Here is a 27034-nt window from a genome sequence, read left to right as displayed (position 1 = left end):
TCGTGCGAGTGTACTGTCTGTGTGTGGTATAGTGAGCGCGGTGGAGCGACGGGGAAGGAGAACGGATACGGTTAGCAAGATAGCGAAATACAACGTCATACTTAAAACAATTTCAACATTTTATAACTTTAACGTATGGTTTCGGACTTATATGGGAATTCCCCGGGCATTTGTCCGAGTCACGAAGGGCAACCATAGGAGTTTTCTTTGAACAAGAGCGTCTCAATCGCATGGTACCTGACCTACACTCGGATAGACACTCCGAATCTCTTCTGCCTGTGTCAGCCGACCGTGATCACTCGGGAGGAAAAAAAACTGGCTCTGATCGGGAGATGTGTATACTGGTTGGTCTCAAGCAAGACTGTTGTCCTCTTTTGGCCATGAACGGAACATTTTGAAAAGGCAGCGGTGGGGCGGAAATATTGTTCTATTCATTATCGTGGATGACTGGACTCCTTGGGAGACGCAGTCATACTCCCAGGTATTTTACTAGCCAACAAGCCGTTTAGATAACGTTAACTAGCAGTCGAGTTCAGTTTAAAGTATACGCGACGAGATTCTCTGTCTCGTCTGCCCTATTTCGCAAACTAGCTGGCTCACTCATGTGACATAGCTAGCTGGTATAGTGCTTTCTTTTCTGGACGACGGGTCTAATCGCTAAGGGGATAAAAACTACAAAAAATGTAGCCTAACTACTAGAGCCAGCTAGTGTTATCGGTTGTTTTTCTGCTGCATTTAGTCATCCTGATAATAGCTGGCTTGCTTGTGCTGATTACTATTGCTAGCTGGCTAACGTTAGCCCTTTCATTACAGTGTAGCTAGCTAAAAGCATCTGTTCAACCAGCTAATAATGTTAGCGTGCAGTCCAACAGAACATTATTACTGTGATTAACTAATGTTAGCCGTCGAAAAGAACATTGTATTGAATTCGCACATATCATCGGATATATTCGGCTAGCTTCCTAGTACAATTATTCTGCTTTGACTCAACACGGTGTAATGTAACATAGACAACGAGCGAGTTTACGTTCACATAACGTGGCTTGGCTATGACTAGCTTGCTAATGTTCTGTTTTGTTTTTTCCTTTGTTTTGTTTGACTTCGATTGAAGAGGATAAAGAGCTTACACGTACGGATCGCAAGAGCCGAGGACTGCCCCCGAGGACTGGGCTTTGTGTCCGAGCGCCTGTGTGTGCAGGGAGGGGTGTCGGGCCATCATCGCTGATCTACTCGGATTACTAAAATATAGAAAGCTAGATTTCTTGGATTTCCAACTAAAAAGGATACACTCAAGATGTATCCACAGGGCCGGCATCCGGTAAGTTGAACATTTTGAATTTAAGTTTGTTTCTAGCTATTCATCTGCGTTTGAGTTCGCGTCCTCATTAAATTGGTTCGCCCGTGATAGCTAACACGGCACTCATACATTTTACGGGCTGTATTTCTTGTCTTGATGGACCTTTTTACCCCGACAACAACGCTGCTTCGGATTGTCCAGTTAGATTGGTAGTCAGTGGGGAAACGCAAGCACATCGAATCGACAAGCTGACATATTGGGCGCTGTCTTTGCTTGTGTTTGAGTCCCCGTCGAACTCAGAAATGTACTTAAGATTGTTATTACCTTGTTATCCCTAGACTTCACTATCACACTACCCCCGCCTCCTCCGAGTGGTTTGCAAACTCTACAACTCCCTTGTTAGCTAGCGTTAGCCGGTGATAGTAGTTGCTAGCGATATTCTTTTGATTTTCGATTTTCACTCTTAGCCATTTGTGTGCACAATTAGTCGGCTACTGAAACGGTGTCCGTATTTGATGACCAACTTGTATATAAACATAACACTCTGAAAACAGTCTTTTTCGTTGCTCAGAGCAGTTTAGCACGCAGCTCTGTGATCGGGTGTACTATTCGTGGTTATTCTCCCCATAAAAAGCTGTCCGCCAGGCAGGGCTCTACTCAAGGGATCGCGGGAGAGTTTCTGTCAAACCCAAACCGCAGCTAACATTACCACTTTACGATTGGTCGGCCTCAGATATGAAAATATTGGAGACTAGTTTTTAAGCGAAGAACATATTCTGTTATTATTATTCGTCAATGTTATTTATTGCTGTTTTTAGGCACCACACCAGCCTGGTCAACCGGGGTTCAAATTCACTGTTGCAGAGTCTTGCGACCGGATCAAAGACGAGTTTCAGTTCCTGCAAGCCCAATACCACAGGTAATCGGTTGAAAGCGCTTGCGGAAAAACTGAAGGTTGTGAACAGCGTTTATAATTCAGCTAACTCACTCCGAAATGTGATAACGTGTGCAAAGGCGAAGAGATCTAACAACAAATTGAATCAAACTCAAATTCAGTCAGTGACTTTCATTTAACATACCGTGTGATATACGCTACAGTTGAGACCCAAAACGGGCTATTTATTTGGGGCCACTATGATTAATTGTCCGTGTTAAATTTGCTAAGGGATGACTGCTTGATTGACGTAGTGGAATGATTAGCTGTAGGAATAAAACCTCGAACATACATTTGAAGTGGAGCAATTGTTTGTGCTTCACGTGTATCCGTGGTGAGCATAAAATAATATTTTATTCTGGTTAAAAGAAAATCATGGTAGTCTAACATCCATATCGGACCGCACCAGTCGCACTAAGAGTGTGAAGGGGTTTATTATAGAAATGGCGACGCTGAAAATTGACACCTCCGTTCCTATTTTAGTCTTAAGGTGGAGTACGACAAACTGGCCAACGAGAAGACGGAGATGCAGCGTCACTACGTTATGGTAAGATTATTTTCTGCCGTGCAGCAATTATGCGCTTTCATTTGCGGGACAAAAACGGGCCGCATTAGCAGGTGAAGTTGGTGCTTTTGTGGTGACGTCATGGTCTTGGCATGTTACCTGTATTGTTGACTTGATGAAAGAGACTATGGGGCGAAGGACTCTAAACCTCACACCTTTACGAGTGTCCGTGAGGGCCTTAGACTGCGGTAAAATTCTGTTTCCTTTGGGCCCCTTTGAGGAACCTCCTTACCCACAGGGGTTAATGACCGCGGCGCTCCTCATTGTGTTGATTCGATTATCGAGGACATTTTTGTTTCCCAGGATACCTTGCTCCTGCACATATGCATGGCAATAAATTAGGGAGAGGGAAGGGGGCGGGGGAAGGAATGCATCTGGAGAAATCACTGGGGTAGTAGTACTGTAGTACTTAAGGCAGTTTAACATTTTAAGTGTTTTCCTATATTTAGATTTGAGCTAGCAAACTTAACATTAATTGTTGATTCGATTTCTGCATTGAATTTTAAACTGAATGGCAAATAAACATGAATAATTTCTAAAGGTTGTGCAAGGATATGTTCAACTGAATTGTTAAACATATTTCCATTTCAGTGTGATGTAACAGGAATATTACCCACTGAAGTTTTTTTTCCCCCTCATCCTCTTATCTTATATATACAAAAGGTGACTTTAACCAGAGCTGTGGTGGCTTTTGTTAAACATTATTTTTTTACAGGAAAAGTCGTGTTAGTCTGACAAGGGTGAGGTCAGGAACACTGCAGTAAGTCACAGGCAGTCCTGTGCTGATAGTGTAGGGCTGCACGTTAAGCGGGTCTGTTGCCCTCATCCAACATTTAAAGTGCTTTTGCTTGAAAGTCAACAGCGTGTTGACCTGTTAAAAAGGCAGGTCTCCCCGCGAGTCACTTACCTGCAGTCTCTGAGGGCAGAGGTTTCACCTCGGCACAAACGTGCCTAAAAAACTGGAGGACAATGAAAGGGCGCGGGCAGGGCTCGGACGGGCCTCTCCCTTTCAGAGGGGAGAGTCTGAAGGGTTAATCAGTGACTCGCTAGTCCAGTTCGGCCTCCTTTCCCTGCTCACATATCGGACATCTTTGACACGGTGCTTTCCATGAAAGGGCGACTGCCTCCCCGTAGAATAGCGCTGGTTTTCACCTGCTGTGTGATTTATCACCTCATGGCCGCAGTCACAGGGTACTGTGAGCCCCCGGCCCTTAAACAAGAGCCTTACGCATCTGGCCTAACACTGATATTCATTTTAAAATCATATCACGTAGACTTTTTTGTAGCTTTGTTTGACAGACCTTAGTTTAATTGCATGTGTATTATGAAGATACCTAGATTAATTTGGCATTATCTGGATGAGCCTCTGTGGAATTGTTTTTTTTTTAAACCATGAAGTGTCTTAATTTTCCTTTTTCTGTTTCAGTATTACGAGATGTCTTACGGGCTGAACATCGAGATGCACAAACAGGTGAGCAGCAGCGAAACGGCTCCTGTCGCGCCACCGCGTTTTTGGTCGTTGAAGTGTGAGCGCCGGTGCCACAGACAGCACCCGGCGGGAGGGCCGCGGGGGAGGGGGGGGGGGCGAACGCGCCGAATCCTCGGACCAGGGGTCACGTCAATGTGTGAGGCGTGCGGCGGCCCTGTCCGTCAGAGCGTGCGGTAAAACGAGCCGGGCCGGTGTTTACCCAGAGCGAGCGGCCTCATGGGAGGCGCGCACAGCCCCCCCCTCGCGGCGCTGAAACTGCTGACGGCCGAGCGGCACCGGGGCGAGGCGGCCGGGCTGCTTTTGATGAGATTAAAGTGGAGACTTTGGCAGCAGCGGCCTTGTGACTTAAGGCCTAAAGAGAGAGGAGTCTGAAGACCTGATTAGTTCAGCCACTTTAAGGCGTGAGCATTAATCAAGGCCAGGACGCAGAGCGGTCTGTGTGTGTGTGTGTGCGCGCGTGCGTGCGTGCGTGCGTGCGTGCGCGCGCGCGTGCGCACGTGCACGTGTAGCGGACGCTGGGCACGTGGCCTCGTTTGGCGGTTCAGGCTTTTGGCTTTGAGACGGTCCGGCCGCGGCGGCTTGATCGCGGCGTCTCCTGCCGCATAATTACGGGAGGTGATGGACGGAGGCGCAGAGGAGGCGCAGAGGAGGCGCTGCAGAACGGGGGCTTTATGAGGAAGCCGCCCGCTCTCCGCAAGGTTAATGACATCGCCGCGGAGACGGGGAGACCGCACAGTCCGTCAGTGTCGGCGCATGTGACGGAGCCAGATGTCCCTCCCGGCGCCGGCTCTCTGAAAGGTTCTGTCAGGCACTTATCTCCGGCGGAGAGAGAGGGAGAGAGCGAGGGAGAGAGAGGAAGGGCGCAGGAGAAGCGAGGGAGCGGGAGGGGAAGGTGCAGCAGCCCTAGTGTAAACAGCTTAATCGACTGACCTGTTTTAGCGCTTGCCTTTTCATCAATAGGCCGATGGAGTTGACTGAAGCACTTGAATAATTCAAACGGCGGCCCCTTCCCTGCAGAGCCCGCAGTTTGTGATGACATCAGCGGTGGAGTAAACAGACAGGCCTCAGCTCCTCCACATTATCTCTGGGATGGGGGGGCGGGGGTGCTGGCGGAGAGCGGTTGCCTGGCAAGGCTGAGTCGGATTATGGGATGCATGCAAGCATGTTATTTCACTGCTTGGAGGATTTATTCTATAGCGGAGGGGGGGTGCAGCCCCTCTCTGACAGGCATATTGTGCGTTTTGTAACGCGGCTGTGTGCTCCGGGGAGCTGGAGGCTCTCAGATCTCCAGGCCCAGGGCGACTGGCTTCCACAGCTCTCACTGCGTGGGAATGGGGGGGGGGAGCGATTGTTGCAGGTCGGTGTTGGTAAGCGATTTTAATTTGGACGGCTCATTGCGGCGCTGGCCGGACTCCCGGCACGACGGGTCGGGCGAGGTTTGGGACCCGGGGAGTTTTCGGGGGGTGGCGGAGCGCTTTGTCCGGGCCGACGTGTCTGTTCCCCCCCATCGGTAATGAGCTGTGGCAGCTCACAGAGAGACCCTGGCTTACTGAGGAAAATCCTGTCTGCAGCTTCAAGTGTGGGAGAGAGAAGAAGGGAGTGAGAAAGAGAGACGGAGAGAGCGAGAGGGGGGAGCGTCGGGTAGGGGAGGGAGGGAGGGAGGGAGAGAGGGAGGGAGGGAGGGAGGGAGGGAGAAAGCTTGTTCAGATGAATAATTTATACAGGATTCCTGGAATTGTTTGCCAAGGTGATGATGGTCGGCTTGTCTGGGAGCCAAAACAAACTGAGTGTGTGTGTGGGGTGAGCACACACCGGCCCGCCACCACTAGCGGGCGGGAAGCGCGCCCCCTTATCAGGGCCACCGGGGCGCTCCAGCGCTCCGTCCCGGCCGCCTCCCCCGGCCCCCCTCGCCGGGCGGTTCGGCGGAACGGGGGCGGACAGGAATGCGCGGTCTCTGTTTGTTGGCGGAAGCGCTCCGTGACGTCCCTGATTAAACGCGCTCGCTGCGATAGCGCTGGACAGGTCAGGCAGCCTGATGTCTACAGGAGATTCAGCTGACTCTGATGTCCGACCTCCTTTGTGAAGCAGCGTCTGGGGGAGGGGGGGGGGGTGGGGTTTCGCCCTTCTCGCCTCAAATTCCGCTGTCTGGGCCTGAGTGCTGTGTGTGCGTCCGCCCCGGCCCCTCCCAGCAGATCAATGGGGAGGTAAATTCAGACATCAATAAGCAGTTTGGCCTGGATTTGCTGCACATTAGCAGGGCTGGAGGGAGTGGATGTGAGTGCTGAGAGGGCAGCCATTGTGTGCGTGTCAGACAGTGCACAGGCTGCACACTCGTGTCTCATTCATGTCAAAGGCTGTCTGCTGTCTTTTGAGTGTGTTTCCTGTGTGTGTGTGTGTGTTTCCTGTGTGGGTGTGTGTGTGTGTTGCAGAGCTTTGAGCAGATATTTGTGTTAAATTGTTTTTTGTTGTGTTTTTAGAGGTTTCTGTGCAGCTATGCTTCTGAGTTTGGTGGTAGAAACGTATGAATAATGATTAGCTCGGTTCAGGTGACTTTTTGAGCAAGAGCATTGTGCTTAATTTGCGGCGTCTGCTGAGCTCCAAATGTGTCACATCTGTGGCACGTGTATGTTGCTTCATATCGGGTGTAATATTAATTTATTGGATAATACTGGGAAGTCTATTTTCAGCTATAATTGGCTAGTAAATGTGTTGCATGTGTGTTGGTTTCAAAATATTTTTGATCAGTGTGATTGTGGAATTTGTGTGATTGCTTGTTGGTTTGGTGTGTGTGTGTGTGTGTGTGTGTGTGATTGAGCGTGTGTGTGTGTGTATGTGAGATTGAGCGTGCGCGCGTGTTTGTGTGTGTGTGATTGCTCGTTGGTTTGGTGTGTGTGTGTGTGTGTGTGTCTACCTGCCTGCCTGTATCTACCCCAGCAGAGCGGGATGCTGGGGTTCAGTTCAGGCAGACTGGGATTGTTATTGTTTGTGGCTGGGAGCGACAGAGCACACCACTACAATCACCAGTTGTTTTCCTGCAAATTTAATACTCATCAGTGTCTCACTCCACTTCCCTAATGCCGATAGCAACAGGCAAATAGCTTTCAATGTGCCATTGACAGGCTGGCCTGGGAGAGCTCTTGAAGCGGTGCTAGACAGCCCAGAGTACCTGTAATTGTGTAGCGGAGCGCAAAGCTCGCCGCTCAAGGGTTCTGCTTTCATTGGCTTAAAGGGACAGTGTCCCGTTTTTCTCCTCTCCTCCGCGTTTCCTTTATGTTTCGTCCGAGGCCCACTGGAGACGGGGCCATTGAAAAGCACTTCACATTTGCTTTATTGGCCGGGCTCAGTTTTGTTTTATAATTAGTCTTTAGCATTAAGTCCCGAGCAGCGAGGGTTCTGTCCTGGGGCGCTCTTTCCCTGGAAGGGCTCGCTCATCCCCGCTGAGCTCCGTGTTTGTTCCCCTCTAACCTTTCCCATCCCGCAGTCGCTTCCATCTGCCGGCCCTCGGGACGGGCCAGCGCTGCGTCCCGGACCTTTCCCTAAATTCCGTCCAGTGGAGCGGCCCGCCCATCGAGGGTAACGGACTGCACGCGGTTTAGAATCCCTTTCTCTGCGGTGTGCTATTTTTTGATGGCCGCGCTCGAATGCATTTGTCTAGATTTTTCGGGTGTCCTGACGGTTACGCATCGAGGGTTGCTCATTGGCTAACACCATGCATTAGGTGTGTATTTATCACAGAAGGAAACCACCGAGAATCACACAGTCTAGTTGCCTTTAATCCTTTGAAGAGTAGGTTTTTTTTCGAATGTTTTTTTCCCTTCAGAATTGAAAGTGTGTTCTAGAACTCTGCTTTCAGTTACCAGTAGTGATTGTGACATCAGCGTTAGAATGTTCAGCTAAGAACATCTTAATCACATACTTGTGATTAAACCTTAAAGTGTTAGGCTGTGATAGGTGCACTCTCATTGCCCCTCCCATCCCATTTCTGACTGAAAGGGATGAAAATAGACATGGACTGCTATGGCGGCGGTGGAAGGAATCAGGGTTTTCCTGTCCGGGAGAGGGCCTTTCCTCAGGGAGTGGCGATTGGCAGGCGTCCTCCAGCTCTGGGACGGTCAGGCGCTCGGGCTGGTCTGTGATCAGGGGAAAGGGGCAGGAAGCGCAGGCCCTGTCTGAACCACACGCTCGCACCTGGCGTTCAGCGCACACCTGGCGTTCAGCACACACACCTGGCGTTCAGCGCACACACCTGGCGTTCAGTGTTGGGCCGCTCGCAGCCTGCGGGTACAGAAAGAACACGGCGTTAGCGCTGGTGAAGGCATTCTAAAAGCAGCCCGGCTGCGCAGTGTTCTCCTGCCTTCGGACCCCGGACTGAACGGTGGGAGTGTGTTTCTCCAGCGAGCGGAGCGGGTCGGAGCAGCGTGTTCTTTTACAGGGTTTTACTCCTCCCCCAGGTCTTGGCTAAACCCAGCGCCGCCGTTTGTTCCTCTCCCTTCCCCCAGCGGGGCTGGCTGGTCTGGGATCAGCGGCTGAGCCGACCCCGCCAACCCCCCCTCGCAACCCCCCTCCTCCGCCCCCACGCCGCCCCTTTTATCCACCATTAATTTGTGGAGCTGATCTGATCGACAGCCCGAAAATTCAATTTAATGACCTGCCTGCGCGCACGTGATCTGGTTTTACAGCCTGTTACGGCCAAGCGCAGGGACAATTTGCATAATGATCAGAGCCAGATCAGAGCAGGGGCTGCTGCGGTTGCTGTGGCAACACAGAGAGGGGCCGAGGAATGGAGGCTGCAGGAGGCTGAGGGGGAGGGGGAGGGGGAGGGGGTGGTGTTAGAGGAGAGAGTCAGCCCTGGGGGCTGGGTGGTGGTGGGGAGTGGGGGGGGGGGGTGTTGCCTGGCAGGTCAGCTCTTGTCTGAGGGTCTTCACTCAAACTGAAGGGCTGACCTGTCAGAGTGCGGAGGCCTGGAGCCAGAGCCCCTGCTGTCTCTCAGCCCCGAGGAAAACAGGGGCGGGCGGGGGGCGGGGGGGGGGGGAGGCTTTCTCTGCTCCCACAGTCTTACTGTGAGGTTTACTAATGAGCTTCCCCAGAACATTAAAGCAACGTTTCCAAGCCAGAGCTCTCTCAACCTCGGCTTGATGCTTGGATATGAGAGCTCTACTGCTCTCCAGGAACGTTAGGGTAACGTTACAGTGAGCGGGAGCTCTCCTGCCGTGTTACAGAAGCGGAAGGTGTGTGTCATTTCCCTTTGTTTGTTTGTCGGCGTGTCTGTGAGCAGCGTTTCCTCCATGTTTGTCAGCCCCTCTGATTGCGCTGTTTGAGCAGGGCCCCGGTCAGCTCGTTACTGTGCGTTATTCACACTCCGTATCAATAACAGAATCATTAAAACAGTCCTGCTGCTGCTGCTGCTCCTGCTGCTGCTGCTGCTCCTGCTCTGCCGCAGCTGGGGCCTTACCCAAGCAAAGCCATATCTGACGAGCCCAGACCACATGCTCCCTGAGCCGGGTCCACCTGGCAGGGGAGGGGCCAAACCCCAGAGCCAATAGGGGGCAGGGCCTGACCTCGCGAGGTCAGGAGACGGTGGGCGGGGCCAGGTCAGTGGGTGGGGGTGGGGTGGGCGGTGACCCCGTTAGAGGTCAAACGGGCGCTGTGGCTCCGCCTCTCCCAGGGATGCCTTAATGGCTCTGAATACTTCATCGGCCTGCATCCTGGGATTTACGTCCGTCGAGTCGAGCGTCTCTAATTGCTCTGGCAATTAGCTGAGTTTGTTTTGTTGTTGGTTTTTTTTGTGTGCTGTTGTTTTAAACATAAAAATGGTGGTGTGAAATGACACAATCTCTCTCTCTCTCTCTCTTTCAGACGGAGATTGCCAAACGGCTCAATGCGATCTTAGCTCAAATTATGCCTTTTTTGTCACAAGAGGTGAGTGTTAAAACACTTTAATTTGCGCTGAGCGCGCCAGGACCGCGGTGCGGATCAGGCATGCAGGAGACGCGGCGTGTAATCCCCAGCCTTAGCGCTGGCTTGGCTTTGAGAGAAGGCTGTTAATGTACAGAGTGTGAGGTGGAGTGGCTGTACGCACAGCGCTAAGCCCCGTCTCTCTCTCTCTCTCTCTCTCTCTCAGCACCAACAGCAGGTTGCTCAGGCAGTTGAGCGTGCCAAGCAGGTGACCATGACCGAGCTGAATGCCATCATCGGGGTACGTGGACTTCCCAATCTGCCTCTCACCGTGTGTATACCCCTCTTATTCCTTCATTTGACCTTGACCAGGACGCCAACCTGCACATAGGGAAGGCACAGCCCCGCCCTGCACCGCCAGGCCCCGCCCAGCATGGGGAGGGGGGAGGGGGGAGGGGGGAGGGGGGAGGGTGGAGGGGGGAGGGGCTCACTGAAGGGAAAGATGGCTCTGCTTCTGACTCGCGTGCAGGTTTGCTCCTGGTCATTAATGGTTTTGCATGATTTTTTTAAAGTGGTTTAATTTTGACTTGTTTGTTGCATTTAGTTAAGTGTGATATTATTTGCCTCATGTGTGTTGAGAGAAGTCATTTACTCATTTGGTTTGGGTGTGTGTTCATGCGTATGTCCGTCGTTACCGTTTGTACTGGCCCTGTCCCACAGAGCTCGCCCCATGTAGTCCGCCTCGGGCCGTCCCATTTATAACGGGTTTGGCGCTGTGTTTGGCGGTGCTGCGGTCGGTGTTTGGGTGGACTGAAGGTTCACAAGTCCAACCAAACCCTTTATCTCCACTGAGGTTATTTCCAGTATTTATCAACTTACACCCCCCCCTCCCCACCCGTACTTCCTGCTTGAGGTGGATTTGCAGGTTGCACTGACTGCAGGTCATTTGAGAGAACAGCTCTCTGTGCCCTTTAAGACTCTTACCCGTTTGGAAGCCCCGGTTTATCACACTTACAGATGTATTGCTCTAATTGGATAAGGGAGTGAGTTCATCCTGTGCCACCGGCCGGTGTGTGTGTGTGTGTGTGTCTGAGAGTGTGTGTGTGTGTGTGTGTGTGTGTGTGAGGGAATTAGAGCAGGAGATGCACGGTAAACACCATCGCAGCGCTCACTCAGACGCCTCCTAAAGAGGCTCGGGATGGTCCCCCTCTGCCTACCTGGGACAGCGGGTGCCCAGAGGGGCCGTCCTGCGCCTGCGGGAGCTGGGTCTTTGTTCAGAGGGAGAGCGCCGGAGGAGCCGGCCGACCCCGCTCTGATTAGCCTCCTTGAAGCGGTCGTTAGGAAGCCCAGAGAGTTGGGTCAGGGCAGCTGGAGCCAGATATTGGAATTCAATTAAGGCAAATGAGCCAAGACTGTGACCCCCATTTTCTACATAATTACTTCCTCCAATCCGGCTGAATGCAACTGTCGGCCAGGCCTGTCATTAAGCAGACGGCCATTCAGCAGAGCCGCTTGGCCCGGGATCACAGGCACACACACACACACACACACACACACACACTCTCAGACACACACACACACACACTCTCAGACACACACACACACACTCTCTCTCAGACACACACACACACACACTCTCAGACACACACACACACACACACACACACACACTCTCAGGCACACACACACACTCTCAGACACACCCACACACACACACACTCTCAGGCACACACACACACACTCTCAGACACACACACACACACACTCTCTCTCAGACACACACACACACACACACACACTCAGACACACACACACACACACACTATCTCTCAGACACACACACACACACACACACACACACTCTCAGACACACACACGCACACTCTCAGGCACACACACACACACACACACTCTCAGACACACACACACACACACACTCTCAGACACACACACGCACACACACTCTCAGACACACACACGCACACACACACACTCTCAGACACACACACGCACACTCTCAGGCGCACACACACATACACACACACTCTCAGACACACGCGCACACACACACACATACACTCTCAGACACACACACACACACACACACAAACGCACCACACTGACCTCAGCGCCCCCTCACCCGACCTCAACAGCCCCTGGCCGTGCAATTTGGGAGGAAAAAAAGGCAGGCAGTCATCCGAGCAGCTCTGGGCTTTCTGTCACTCTGACACACACACACTCATTCTCTCTCTCTCTCTCTCTCTCTCTCTCACACACACACACACACACATTCTCTCTCTCTCTCTCTCTCTCTCTCTCACACACACACACACACACACACACACACACACATTCTCTCTCTCTCTCTCTCTCTCTCTCTCACACACACATATACACACACACACACATTCTCTCTCTCTCTCTCTCTCTCTCACACACACATATACACACACACACACATTCTCTCTTTCTCTCTCTCTCTCTCTCTCACACACACACACACACACACTCACATTCTCTCTCTCTCTCTCGCACACACACATATTCACGCGCACACACACACACATGCACACGCAGACACACACACGCACACACACACACATGCACACGCAGACACACGCTCACACACACACACACACACACGCACAGCTCTGGGAGTGAAATGTAGGCTGCCCGTGAGAGAGAGATGGATGCAGTGTCCCTGTGTGTGAGTGCAGCAGTGGGGATTGATTAAAGATTCACTGTTAATCAGAAGCCCTGTGCTGAGGGAGGCTGGGGAGATGAGCAGCCAGCAGTGATGACTGACTGACTGTTAATGATTCTGTGCAGTAGGTGTGCACTTATTAAGCCTTTGGCCTCCGCGGCCTCCTGTGTGGGCAGCCGTGCGCTCAGGCGCGCCGAGCTGGCTTTCTGTGTGCCTGCCCCTTTCTTCATAAAGCCCCATGTAAATACTTCTCCTGTGTTCCATGGAAATATCTTTGACTTGTGTAATGCGAGCTATGATGGTGCATAGTGTGCGCGTGTGTGTGTGTACGCGCGCGCGGGTGTGTGTGTGTGTGCGCGCGTGCGCGGGTGTGTGGGTGTGTGTGCGCGCGCGTGCGAGAGTGTGCGAGTGAGTGTTATGGTGTTTTGGCTGGGGTGTTTGTTTTATTTTATGAAGAACCCCGAGACTGCTTTGCATATTTTTCCACATGCGCATTTGAGTTTCAAATGCAGATTTCCATGGGGTTGTTTGCATGTGCCTTTTAGATAGGCAGTGTGTTTGTTTTCCCTGGGAGGATGATGAACGGCCAGAGCGACTCCCTGGCAGCTGGGAGCAGGGCGAGCTGTGGCGGGATCGGTGGCCGTTGGGGGGGAACGGGAGCGTTAGACGCTGGTCCGGGCGGCAGCGTGTAGCCGCAGGGAGGTCCCGCTGCGTTTCGGAAAGAGGAGGCGGCCCTGTGTCTGCTCCAGCGGCGTTCTTATGGATGGGCCCGAGGTGCGCTGATGGCGTGCACCTGTGATTACAGACCTGGGGGCGGGGCCTTGGCTTCACCTGCTCCCCGCTCGGGCTGCGTGCCCCTGCCCTTTCGGCACGTCCCGCTGCGCGATGGGGGCGTTTGTCGGAGCGGCTTGTTTTAAGAGCCTGTGCAGGATCTGGTTCCTCGCTCGGGTTTCCAGCGCACCACTCCTGGTAAAGAGCCCGTTCACCACGAGCTGTGAGCTTACAGGAAGGGCTGGACTGCGTTTCTCAAAGACCCTCCCTCCGCCCTGCCCATTTAAGAGCTCCGGGGGCTGACTCTGCATGCATGTGGTCTCTTCATCGCTGTGAGATCAGGTTAATGCCACCTGACCTCTGACCTGGAAACTCTCTTCTGCCCCCAGCAGCAGCAGCAGGTCGTCTACCCCGCCCTCATGGTCAGTGCCCCAGGGCAAAGCCCTTTGCTAGCCTGGACCCTCCTTTTGCCTTGAGGCATGCAAAGAGTGTGCGTGTGACATGGCAGCATTGCTCAAGCTTGCTCTTATGGCCGCAGTAACACCTCCTGGCCTGTGGGGGCTCTGCCACGGATCTCACCTGTAAGCAGGAGCGATTCCAAATTCCATTTTTTTTTCCATTTTTGTCTGAATCACCCCAGGTGGCCAGGGCCTGAGAGCAGGGATTTGTGCAGGGGTATTGCATTAACATTAAGTGTATTTATTGTGCCTGTGTGCTCAGTACTGGGGCTGTAATGAGAAATTGTCGATGGCATCACCCGCAGACTCTCATTACTCTGACTTACTGTCCCCTGCTGAATTGCTGGAGTCTGTCGCAATCAGCCCCTCCCCCTCCCCCACCGCGCTGATTGGCTGTTCCCACCATTGACACAAACACAACCTCATTAATTCTCCCATAGATTTTTATTCATATTAACAGACATTCCAACTATATTTGCTTACACACAACACATTTGATAATTTTTCCTTTTCCTCTGAAGTTTTTTTTTAATACCCCTTCTAGGAAATATACTTTTCCTGGCAATATTTGGTCAGAATGTAGTTACTTCCTGAGAATGAAGGTTCTCTCTGCAGGAATGGATGTTTTTGTGTGGTGTGAGGTCACGCAGACGGACAGAGCCGCTGAAAGCATGTCTGTCTGAAGTGCAGTTCTGTGCATTTCGCTAACAGCTGTGAATGGGCCAGAACTGCACCGAGGGCTCGGATGGGGGCACCTCCCATGGTAGCGGCTTAATAATTCAGAGAGCTTGAAGATGGTAATAAATTGTGGAGGTCTTCATTGGTGGCTTCAAGTATTATTTAACCTTGCTTTAAACCACTCGCTCGCATGCTGAGTGCCTTTTAACTCCCATCTCTTTTTCAGACTCAAATATTGATGTGAATGTGGCAGAGCTGAATGCCCATGCTTATTGTATGTACAGGCTTGTGTGTGTGTGCGTGCGCGCGCTAACGCGTGTGTGCGCTAACTGGTGTGTCCCTCACTCAAACAGTCTCACACAGTAACCCGTAGAGCTCCTCGCGTGTTAAAAGTGCGGGTTTGTTTTGATGACTCGTGTGCTGCCAGTTTCGAGCGTAGAAAGCGGTGTAAGAGCGTTTATGAAGAGCGCGCCCCGCTTGGGCGAGTCTTTACGCTACGCAGGGCCTGCCCTGGCCTTCCGCAGCGCCCCTCTAATTGGGCTGGACGGCTGGCTCCGAACCCGCGCGTTTTTCACTGCACCGCCGCGCGGGGTCCTGCGGCTCTGGCCCCTCCCCCTGGCCCGCGCCCGGCCCTGCTGGCGAGCGGCCAGCGGCGCGTTCCTCACTGAGGATGTGTTTGGAGATGAGAATTCCTCCTGTGGTTTTTTTTATCGGTGTCATGTGTCATTAGAAACAGAAGTGCGAGGGATTACGCCAGCGTTGGATCATTAGTTCTGAAGTTTTTTTTTTTCTTCTTCTTTTTCCATCCACACCAAGAGCTCAAAGAAAAAAAAACAAGAGCCAAGCCTTAACTTGTATGGAAAAATAATGGTGTGCAGGTCTCTGTGTGACCCTGACGGTAATAGACGTGTGAAGGCGCTAATGCAGGCTGGGGGGCGAGGGGTGCGGGGTTTTGGGGGGGTAGGGTTGCTAATCGGGCCGCGGTTAGCGTCGTCCGCCGTCTCCATGCTATTTCCCGCCGACCCACTTGCGGTATGTCTGTCCACAGCAGCAGCAGCTCCAGGCGCAGCACCTGTCCCACGCGGCCCACGGGCCCCCCGTCCAGCTGCCCCCCCACCCGTCGGGCCTGCAGCCGCCCGGCATCCCCCCCGTGCCCGGCTCGGGCTCCGGCCTGCTGGCCCTGGGGGCGCTGGGCAGCCAGGCCCACCTGCCCGTCAAGGACGAGAAGAACCACCACGAGCTGGAGCACAGAGGTGAGGAGCTGACAGCGCGCCACCGCCGGCCAATCGGCTCGCCCGCTTCCCTCGGGGGGCGGGGATTAGGAGCCCCTGCCCCCTCCCCGCTGCTTTATAAGGAGCTGAGGTGTTGCGCAGGTTACCAGACGCTGTTGTAACTCGTGCCCACAGGACACGGCGCCATTGGCGGTTCTGACGGGCGTCTGTTTTGCTGTGTGTACTAACTTCCGTTTTTTTCTTTCTCTTTCCTGGCCAATCATCCTTTCACTCCCCGCTGGCGATTCCTTTGATAAAAGAGCGCGAGTCGAGCACGGTGAGTGGACACCTGCGTGTGACGCGTTGTGTGTGTGTGTGTGTGTGCAATGTCAGTGTTCCAGTGGGGGCTGTGTGTGTGTGACGCGTTGTGGCTGTGTGTGTGTGACGCGTCGCGGCTCTGTGTGTGGCTGTGGCCAGCTCTGTGCGCTGGTCAGAGCTCATGCCTGAGAGTAGAACACACACACAACCTGTACTCCTTAAGCCCTTCTGAATGAAAATGATAAATTGGGACTGAAGTCTGTAAAATGAGCCCTTGCCATGTAACCCGTGTGGAAAATGACTGGAATCACAGGCTGCGGATTAGAGGCTCTGTAATTTCATCACAATTAAAAAAGACTTTGACTCTCCATCTTAAAGGGTTTATCCCTCCCACAGTCTCCCCCTCTTTCTCCCTCTCCCCCCTTTATCTTTCTGCTCCCTCCTCCTCGCTCTCTCTCTCTCTGTCTCATTCTCTCCATTTCTTTCTCTCCATCTCTCCTGTTTCCAGTAAATATTTATGAATACAAATGCAGAATTGTTGTCTTTGTTGCATCCCCTGGCCTTGTAAGCCATTTATTAGAGTGGCTTAAATCTTCCTGATAGATTGTGATGGGGCCGTAAGATTGGGTTTCATTTGAATGGGCCCCATGAATGGGTGCAGTCATGTCTGAAGAAAAGCAAGCCCTGCGCTGATTAGCGGGGCCGCCCCGCCCCCCGCCCCCCTCCCCCGTCGGGTCATCGGATAGCGGCCGCGGCCACTTTGGTTATTGAGTCACGTTAAGCATGCCTTTAAAGGTCAGGCGGCACAGCCGGCCCCGCCCCTCACCGCTTCAGCAGGCCATCCATCTCTATTTGTTCGGCGAGGGGGGGGGGGGAGGGCGAGTGGGGGTGAGGAGGGGGTGGGCGGGGGGAAGTGGTGCAAATTCCTGTCCACAATGGCAGCATTGATGTGCGTATGAGCGAGCTGGGAGAGCAGCTTTAAGAGTCAGGAAGACTCCGAGCCCTTTGTGTCCCGTCCAAGAACGCGGCGGCGTCTGGAGGGGCTTCCGCCAGGCCCGAGCGCTCCCCGGCCGCGTCCCCTTTGTGTTTTTGGGGGACGGGCCTGCGCGCCCGTTTCCCCCGGCCAGAGGCGGACAGAAAGGGAGCTGTCAGACTGGCGCTGGTGCTGATCGGCCGCTCTGAGCGCCAGCCTGCCCGAGCATGCCCAGAATCTGCCAGCGCCACCTCCCCGCGCCCCCCGTGCGGAGGCTACAGTGGGACAGCTGAGGTTGGCGCACCGCCCGGGCCGGGACGCACTGAGCGCGCTCAGTTGGGCGCCTGACGCGGCGGCGGACGGCTCGCCCGGTCCCGCTGCCTCCAGAGAGAGAGCGGCCCAGCCCGCGCTGTGCTTTCACACTGTCCCGGGACAGCGGCCCCAAACAGACCCCTTTCAGCTGCTTAACTTCCAGTGAGAGGGCTTCAGTTTCCTTTCTGGTTTGGCTTTTTCCCGTGGTGGGAGATGGGTTGGCCAGTGACGCCTAGGTTGCGGTGGGCGTGCTCAGTGCCAGCGCGGTCGGTGGGGGTGCCAAGCGTGCCGCCATGGCCTTTCGGATCACTAGCCCTGCTGTTGTCCGTCTCTGTTGCCATGACCACCCATGGATGCGTTTACTCAGGGCGTTTCGTCCCCATGTGTCCAAACCATAAATATGGGAAAAATACTCTGAGTCAAAACCACAATAAACTGACCTAGGCTGGGGAGTGCACGCCTGTCCTGGTGCTGGAAAACAAGTTGTTCTGTTTATATTTGGCTTGTGCACCTTGAGCAAGCCTCACAGGAAAGAGAGCTGTGTTTAGTGTTGCTGTGACGCGCTGCATCCACGGACACCTTATTCTGTAACTGCACACGCCTCCCGCCCACTCCCTCCCTGCAGTCTTCACTGTGTGTGTGGCTCGTAGCGGGCGGTTGCTAATTCAGTGCTGTCTGTGGTGTGTGCGCATGTGTGTGTGTGTGTGTGTGTGTGTGTGTGTGTGTGTGTGTTTCGCTCCTCCAGAATAACTCGGTGTCCCCGCCGGACAGCCTGCGCGCGGGCAGTGAGAAGCACCGCGGCTCCTCTGACTACAGCCTGGACTCCAAGAAGCGCAAGCTGGAGGAGAAGGACAGCATGAGCCGATATGTGAGTGACCCCCGCCCCCCCCCGCCCACTCGCGGGCACTGCGAACCCCTCCCCTCTGCCCGCTCACAGTCACCACGAACCCCTCCCCTCTGCCCGCTCGCGGTCACCACGAACACCACCGATGCGGTCCCCAGGCTGGCTGTAACTCTCTGCTTTACTCTACAGGACAGCGACGGGGACAAGAGCGATGACCTGGTGGTGGACGTGTCCAATGAGGTAAGTGAGAGTGTCTGTCCTTGCGCTGCATGCAGTGCTGAATGGTGTGGAGCACTCTGGACTGAAGGCAGATTTGAGTGGAAGGGTCTGATTCCTATGCTGTGAGGTCAGGGATTCCGTCTTGACCAGGGCTTAAATGGCTGAGTGTGTGTGCTTCGGGGAAGCACGCTGTGTGACGCTGACTGTGGTAAATCTTTGGGTAACTTTGATTGGTCACACCAGATGGAAGCCTCTTATTGGGGGAGCGATTGTGTGTGTGTGTCTGTCTGTCTGTCTGTCTGTCTGTGTGTGTGTGATGTGTGCATTTGTGTTTGTGCGTGCATATGAATGAACCCCCTTTCCTCTGGTCTGCTGTACAGGATCCCGCCACCCCGCGCGTCAGCCCCGCCCACTCCCCGCCAGAGAACGGCCTGGACAAGTCCCGCCCCCAACAGAAGAAAGACGCCCCCAACAGCCCCGCCTCCGTGGCCTCCTCCGGCAGCACCCCCTCCTCCAAGACCAAGGAGCACGTCCATGTACGCGCTGCAGCGGGGGTGGGAGCTCGCTGCCCAGGGGCTTTGTGGAGGGGAGGGGAGGGGGGGGAGTGTGTGTGTGTGTGTGTGCGTGCGTGTGTGTGTGTGTTTGTGTGTGTGTGTTTGTGTGTGTGTGTGTGTGTGTGTGAGTGTGTGAGGAATGCGTGCGTGTGTGTGTGTGAGTGCGTGCGAATGTGTGAGTGTGTGTATGCGTGTGTGTGTGTGTGTGTGTGTGTGAGGAATGCGTGCGTGTGTGTGTGTGAGTGCGTGCGTGCGTGCGAATGTGAGTGTGTGTATGCGTGTGTGTGTGTGTGTGTGAGTGTGAGTGTGTGTGTGTGTGTGTGTGAGTGTGTGTGTGAGTGTGTGATGGCGGCTTTGCGCTGAGCGCGGGAGGGGATGTGCGCATTAAGAGCAGCCGCTGACCCGCTCCTTCAATCTTTTTTATGGCTCAGAAATAAATGTCAATTGGTTTCCCGGGCCCTGCTGTAAATAAATGAGTGTGTGTCAGGGATATTGCTGTTCGCTCCTATAGCAGGATCAGTCACATCCTCCCGGCTAATATATCACTGTGCTTTACTAGTCAGGGCTTTTGGCTTGGGGAGAGATTAAAGTGAAATGGGGGATAAAAAAGGGCCACCATCTTCCTTGTAGCTGTGATGGGTTTTGGTATAAATAGAGGTTTATAGCTCCACAGCAATAATGAGCTGTCAGAATTAGATTGGATTACGTTGAGCTTGCACTCAAATTGTCACTCTGGATTTAGGCTTTTCCTCTTATTTTGGTTTTTTGACCTTTCTCCCCCCCCCCCCTCATCTCTTACAGAATGACAAGTCCACCACGCCGGGGCTGAAGTCCAACACCCCCACCCCACGCAACGATGCCCCCACCCCAGGCACCAGCACCACCCCGGGACTCCGACCCATCGTGGGCAAGCCCCCCGGCATGGAGGCATTAGGTATATATACACCTATACACACACAACACACACATTCACCTATACACACACAACACATGCTCACACACCGATACGCACATACACACACCTATACACACAACATACACCTATACACTCATGCACACAACACATTCACACACCTATATGCACACACAACACTACTCCTGGATTTCACTTATTCTATACCTTATGGTTCGAACAGCCTGCAAAAAAATCTTAAACTGGACTAATTTTAATTTTTGTGTTTTATGTGAAGTTCTTGTTAAAAAGAGATTTCAATGGGGTATTCCTGGTTAAATAAAATAACATGCACACGCATACATATACACATACAAACCTATATATGTACTCGCTCGTGTACGCACCTGATGCATGCACGTAAGTCCAGATGTGTGTACACACGTGCACACACACACACACACACACACACTCATTTATGTCTGCAGGCATACACACACTCCCTGCCCAAACGCACAGTTCCACACACACTTCCTCAGTGCTTTTCGGGAGTACCTGACGGTGGCGCTGTCCTCTCTCTCGCGCAGCCCCCGCCCTCCGGACCCCGCTGTCCATCGCGGGCTCCTACGCCACCCCCTTCGCCATGATGGGGCACCCCGAAATGAACGGCACTCTGACCAGCCCTGGGGTGTACGCCGGCCTCCACATCTCCCCCCAGATGAGCGCCGCTGCAGCCGCCGCCTACGGGAGGAGCCCTATTGTGAGCGCCCTCTCCTCCCTCTCTCTCGCTCTCTCTCTCCCCTCCCTCTCTCTCTCCCCCTGTCTCTCCTCCCTCTCTCTCTCTCTCCTCCCTCTCCCCTCCCTCTCTCTCTGTCTTACTGTCTCTCTCTCTTCCCTCTGTCTCTGTCTTACTGTCTCTCTCTCTCTCTCCTCTCTCTCTCTGTCTTACTGTCTCTCTCTCCCTCTCTCTCTGTCCATCTTACTGTCCCACCCTCTCCCTCCCTCTCTTCTGTTCTCCCTCTGTTTGTCTGTGTTAATCGAGCTGTTCTGGCGGTCCACTTTGCCACTTCTTCCTTTTCATTTTGAAACTTTCCCAGCTGTGCATTTCCGCCCAGTTGAGATTTTACAGTGAAGTGTGAACCTAAGGAATCAGAACAAATGAGGGCATTTAGGGAGAGATATAGCACCGCGCGTGAGCCTGGCTCCTGAGCGAGCTCAGCTCTGACGCCTGAGCGCGGTCCCTCTGCTCCCTCAGGGTGCGGGCGCGTGACACATGATTACAGGTAGTATCGTTTGTAATTTGACAGCGTCTAATTTCGGCTGTAATTGATGTTTGTCACAGCTGTGCGATAGCAGTGCAGTGGATTCTGCGTAATTGTGTATGGGGTAATTGCACGCTGCGCTGTGTTGCATCGCGGACTGGGCGCGCTCAGTGACTCACTGTTCGCGTGTTGCAGGCCGGGTTCGATCCCCACCCACACATGAGAGCGCCCGGCCTTCCCGCCAGCCTGACCTCCATCTCGGGCGGAAAACCGTAAGTCCCCCCGTTCTTAAAGAGTCCTGACCCCAGCCTTGCATCTGCGCTGTAGACGGTGGAAACGGGAGAGACTGTGAAAGGCCGTGTCGTTGGGTTTGCTGTGATTGGTTCATCTCTGTTGGCCCCTCCCCACAGGGCGTACTCCTTCCACGTGAGCGCTGACGGACAGATGCAGCCGGTGCCCTTTCCTCCGGACGCCCTGATTGGCCCGGGCATCCCGCGCCACGCCCGCCAGATCAACACGCTGAGCCACGGCGAGGTGGTGTGCGCCGTCACCATCAGCAACCCCACCCGCCACGTCTACACCGGCGGCAAGGGCTGCGTCAAGATCTGGGACATCAGCCAGCCCGGCAGCAAGAGCCCCGTGTCCCAGCTGGACTGCCTGGTACGGCCCGCAAAGCGACCGCAACGCAAACTCACGCGACCGCAACGCAAACTCACACGACCGTAACGCAAACTCACGCGACCGTAACGCAAGTTCACACGACCGTAATATGAACTCAGGCAATCTAACACAAACTCACATGACCGTAATATGAACTCATGCAATCTAACACAAACTCACATGACCGTAATATGAACTCATGCAATCTAACACAAACTCACATGACCGTAGTATGAACTCGCATGTCTGTAACATGACCGTAAAGTGAATTGCATTGCATCAGACCACACCATACTCTTAAAGCAGTCAACAGCCTGTCCCGCCGTGGTCGTGGCACCCAGGCTGACCGTTCCAGCGCTACATTTCAGCAGAAATCATCTGTAGGCTCTTCACATTGTGAAACTCAGTCCTCTGTTTTTATCGAGGAGAGATGTGGGATTGTGATTAGTTTGTGAGGTCTTTTAATTAGGGTAATTCTCTGCGCTCATTCCTTTAAGTCCCGGCGCTGTTGATCTGTTTGAGTGGTTTGAAGGCAGTGTGCAGTCCCTGCAGTCCCCTGCCGTTGGGCAGGGCGTGAGCGAGCGCCTCTCTGGCCTCTCTCTCTCCCCCGCGCTCTGTAAAAGACCCTCCCTCCTCTCCGCGGCGCAGAACCGGGATAACTACATCCGCTCCTGCAAGCTGCTGCCGGACGGCCGCACGCTGATCGTGGGCGGCGAGGCCAGCACGCTGACCATCTGGGACCTGGCCTCCCAGACGCCGCGCATCAAGGCCGAGCTCACGTCCTCCGCCCCCGCCTGCTACGCCCTGGCCATCAGCCCCGACGCCAAGGTCTGCTTCTCCTGCTGCAGCGACGGCAACATCGCCGTCTGGGACCTGCACAACCAGACGCTGGTCAGGTGGGTGGAGCCGCATCCGGGAGGGGGAGGGGCTTCGGAACAGAGGGAGTGGCGTTGCTCAGGGTTTGCGGTTGACTGGTCGGTAACCCCGCCTCCCCCCCGGTGCATTTGCAGGCAGTTCCAGGGGCACACGGACGGCGCCAGCTGCATCGACATCTCCCACGACGGCACCAAGCTGTGGACCGGGGGCCTGGACAACACGGTGCGGTCCTGGGACCTGCGAGAGGGCCGGCAGCTGCAGCAGCACGACTTCACCTCCCAGGTGCGCCGCCGTCGCCCCGCCCTGCCCCGCCCTGCCCCGTCCTACCCTGTCCTACCCTGTCCTGCCCTGTCCTACCCTGTCCTACCCTGTCCTACCCCGCCCTGCCCCGCCCTGCCCCGCCCTGCCCCGCCCTACCCTGTCCTACCCTGTCCTACCCTGTCCTGCCCTGTCCTACCCTGTCCTACCCTGTCCTACCCTGTCCTACCCCGCCCTGCCCTGTCCTGCCCCGCCCTGCCCTGTCCTACCTCGTCCTGCCCTGTCCTGCCCTGTCCTGCCCTGTCCTACCTCGTCCTAACCTGTCCTACCCCTTCCAGCCCTGTCCCGCCCCGTCCTGTCCTGCCCTGCCCTGCCCTGTCCTACCCCCACCCCTACCCAGCCCAGCCCAGCTCAGTCTAGCCACCCCAAGCCTGTCCTTGTCCTTTTGACTTGGCGTATGCATAATCTCAGAAAACAGGAAATGTGATCTGCCAGTGTTCAAACGACAGGAAGCGCGGTCACCAGTATTCAAATGACCTCAGCCGTAATCTCACACCACTGAAGAGCACGTTCCGACTGTGACTCTGCGCTCGGGACAAACTCGCTCCCGCTGCCATGATGTGACCTGCTGCAGCGTTGCCCTGGCGACGTGCGGCCCTGCGATGGCAGCGTGTGTCACAGCCGTTCAGCAGCGCACGGTGGACAGGTCGGTAATTCTGTGCCGTGCGGTGCCCTCTGCAGATCTTCTCCCTGGGCTACTGTCCGACGGGCGAGTGGCTGGCCGTGGGCATGGAGAGCAGCAACGTGGAGGTCCTGCACCACACCAAGCCCGACAAGTACCAGCTGCACCTGCACGAGAGCTGCGTGCTCTCCCTCAAGTTCGCCTACTGCGGTGAGGCCGCCCCGCACACTCCACACCACCCTCACCCCTTTATTCACACAGCTACGGCGTAAAGCGCAGGACGATTAGCAGCATGTGTGTGTCTGCCTGCCCTCAGAGCCTCTGTTTTGAAGCCAGATTGATCGTAGAGTAGTGCTGGCAGCAGCTGGCTGTGTTATTCAGGGGGACTCAGGCTAGGCTAGCTTCTGCAGGGCTCTGACTGTGCCCTGGTTCTCTGTGCAGGTAAATGGTTTGTGAGCACTGGAAAGGACAACCTGCTCAACGCCTGGAGGACTCCGTACGGCGCCAGCATTTTCCAGGTATGGCGATCGGCGGTGGCGGCGCCCGGGGCGGGAGGGGGTTAGCGGGCCGCGCGCGGCGGCCGTGCCGGACGCAGAGCCGCGTGCTCCTGAATAAATAATGCTTACCTGAGCTGGCGGGAGGAGTGTCTATGGCGCAGAGCGCTAACCTTACAGAAACCCGAACCGTGCGGCCTGACGCATCGCCTCCCCGCCCTGTCCTCAGCGCCCCCCACCCCCCCCCCGGGGCCGTCCGCCAGCTCACCCGCTCAACTGCCACTAGTCTGCTCACTCACCCCCCCAGCACTGCAAGTAGACCCGCCCCACTCACCCCCCAGGCCTCAAACCCTCACTGCTGTTTGTGTCTCTCCTTCCTCTGCAGTCAAAGGAGTCCTCGTCCGTCTTGAGCTGCGACATCTCTGCAGATGACAAGTACATCGTCACGGGCTCCGGGGACAAGAAGGCCACAGTGTATGAAGTCATCTACTAGACCTGCAGGCTGCCGTCCACAAAACAGCAGGCCCGAGTCGGGGGGAATGCTGGCTCCTCCTCCTTTTCCTCCTCCTCTTTGACTGACCCCTCCTCCAGACTCCCAGGATGTGGACTGCACACTGCGAGAGGGGCGGAGCCCATCTCAGCCCCCCTCACCCCCCCCCCCCCCGCCCCCCCACTGCGGAACCCCCGCTCATTCGGCTAACACTTCCTGACTGAGCACAGTTCTTACGGCACTAGAGAAGTAAATATTGTCTCAGCTTTTCTCCTCTTTGTTCTGTTCCTGGGATCATGGTGTTTTTTGTGTTTTTACACAATGAGAACGTTCCGTAACTGAACATGAAGCGGCGCTTCATTTTTAAACCTGGCTCGTTCGCTGGAAGTCTTGTGAAAAGTGTAAATACTGGAGTAATAAAGGCGTTTTATAAATATATCTATTTTTTTCTGTGTCCTGGTACACTTGTGATTGTTTTTTTTTCTTTATCTTCTCTGCTTCGTAACTCTGGGGATGTCAAGTAGAATAGGGCTTTTTTTTTTTTTTTTTTTTAAGAAAAGGATCTTTTATTTCAGCTTTTTACAATTTCCAGGGTAAATTCACCCGAAAATTGAATTTAAAAACATTTTTCCCAGGAGAAGTATTTTTGAGCCAGTCGTGGAGCTGTTTGGACTCTCCGTTCTGGGATGTGCTGTGGATGTGAGCCCCGGAGGGCGTGGCCTGGCTGCGTCAGGGTTGGGGGCGGGGCTCGGGAGGCCAGAGCTCTGGAGCTGTGTGGCACCTTGCTGTTGGATTGAAATGACATTGTGTACTTTGGGTAAAATAGCTGTACCGTGTATGTGTACCCTGCCCCGTGTCCTGTTTCCTGTGCTAATTAGGATGTCCAAAGCCCACTGTAAGTGTATGATAACGGGCTCCCCCCTCCTCGTCCCTCTGGAGTTTTGAAACTTTGACTGGCTGGTTTGATCCGGTGCTTGGACCGGCCGTATGCCAGGCCGTATGCCAGGCCGTATGCCAGGCCGTGGCGGATGCCCCAGTCTGCCTGTGCTAGCTGCAGAGTCTTCAGTGCCCCGCTGTGGGGCTCGGCTCCGAGGACACACCTGACCCAACATGGAGTCTTCATGCAGCAAAGGATTTCTCTCTCTCCTCCCCCGCTCCCTTGGTGTCATGGACTGTTCCGGAAGTAGCCAGGCGTTCAGAGAGAATGACGGGGAGCAGATATGCCTGCAGCTGTGTGTGGTGACGGTCTGAGCTTGTGTTCAGGGGAGAGTGGAGCACGTGTAACATGGAGGACACAGCGGACTCAACACCCACCTGGGAAGGAAGGTCACTGTGACTGACCGAGACCAAGACTGAGACTGGGGAGGGGAGTGTTCAGCTTCTGCAGTTTAGTTTGGATCGCCTGGATCTCCACAGCAACACAACCCCGTCTCCCGTCCCCCATCCTCCCCACCTCAGCCCCCACCTCCTCCCCTCCCCCCACCTCCCCTTCTTCTCCACAGTCAGTCGGGTGAAACAGACTTGCTTTCTTAAACTCACACCAAAGTATGTAGCAAACTGTCATCACTGAAGATATGTACAGTTGTTAATAATTCAATAAACGGTTTTTGTAAAAAAAAGTTTTAAAAAACACCCGTGATCATTCCATTACTTGATTTTGCTTAGAATAGAGTGACTGAATTTGACCTCCATTTCCCCCCATTACCAGTGTCTTTCTGCTTTTGGAGAGGCTGATTTTGAGTGTAATTTAAAGGGACACAGCATCACATTGCACAGACTGGCCAGTGGCCCTCCTTAGGCTGTGAGCTTATGAGTGTGCACTATAAATAGCACCAGCAGAAGTGCATCGTTCAAACTTGAAGTTTAAGTGTGTTGTCTTTCTGAAGCACTCGTAGCCCCAGTTGTGTAACTGAGATGGGAGTGATGGTAAATGATGGAATGAGCGGTGTGCGGTGCCTTCGCTTTTGGCTTGAGCTCTCAGTCGACAGAAAGGCTCTGGCGGTGTGAAAAGAGGGGTCAGGGGTCGCCTGTCGGCTGTGGCGTGTGAGTGCTGACAGAGGGAAGCGCTCTGTGTTGCACACAGATACCAGCGAGGGGGGGGGGGCCCTCTGTCCACTGGATTACTGGCCGTCTGCACCCTGGCCCTGCGATTGAGCCCTGCTCCTCAGGGTCTCTGTGTAGTGCACACTGCTGTCTGA

The 27034-nt window shown here is 54.2% G+C and overlaps 1 protein-coding gene across 12 annotated transcripts; it reads left to right on the top strand.

Moving 5' to 3' along the window:
• tle3a (TLE family member 3, transcriptional corepressor a) lies at positions 1-26468 on the top strand. Of its 12 annotated transcripts, XM_035395704.1 has the most exons (22): positions 1-481; positions 1112-1318; positions 2116-2216; positions 2715-2778; positions 4223-4267; positions 10142-10204; positions 10407-10511; positions 14045-14077; positions 15840-16044; positions 16323-16339; positions 18351-18473; positions 18639-18689; positions 19049-19204; positions 20024-20156; positions 20702-20874; positions 21572-21648; positions 21787-22036; positions 22685-22932; positions 23047-23194; positions 23912-24062; positions 24294-24370; positions 24732-26468. In XM_035395704.1, exons 2-22 carry the CDS (start codon positions 1295-1297, stop codon positions 24837-24839), a joined length of 2352 nt encoding a protein of 783 aa, XP_035251595.1. In that variant the 5' UTR covers positions 1-481; positions 1112-1294; the 3' UTR covers positions 24840-26468. The 12 variants fall into 12 exon arrangements, with proteins under 12 accessions (XP_035251595.1, XP_035251590.1, XP_035251587.1 ...); XM_035395699.1 differs by lacking the exon at positions 14045-14077 and having other exon boundaries at positions 10407-10481; positions 15843-16044; positions 19049-19222; XM_035395696.1 differs by lacking the exon at positions 14045-14077 and having other exon boundaries at positions 10407-10481; positions 15843-16044; positions 16278-16339; positions 19049-19222.
• The last annotated feature ends 566 nt before the right edge of the window (positions 26469-27034 follow it).

Source organism: Anguilla anguilla, chromosome 16 (assembly GCF_013347855.1).
Source record: "Anguilla anguilla isolate fAngAng1 chromosome 16, fAngAng1.pri, whole genome shotgun sequence".
Classification (NCBI taxonomy): domain Eukaryota; kingdom Metazoa; phylum Chordata; class Actinopteri; order Anguilliformes; family Anguillidae; genus Anguilla; species Anguilla anguilla.
The sequence above is the reverse complement of the archived record's forward strand: the minus strand, read 5'-3'. Positions and strand labels throughout refer to the sequence as shown.

Bases quoted from the DNA above. Each gene is read 5' to 3' on its own strand.
- tle3a (XM_035395692.1), top strand. From the start codon at position 1,295: ATGTATCCACAGGGCCGGCATCCG. The intron at 2,217-2,714 runs GTAATCGGTTGA...TTCCTATTTTAG, and splicing joins CTGCAAGCCCAATACCACAG to TCTTAAGGTGGAGTACGACA. The intron at 20,157-20,701 runs GTATATATACAC...TCTCTCGCGCAG, and splicing joins CCCCGGCATGGAGGCATTAG to CCCCCGCCCTCCGGACCCCG.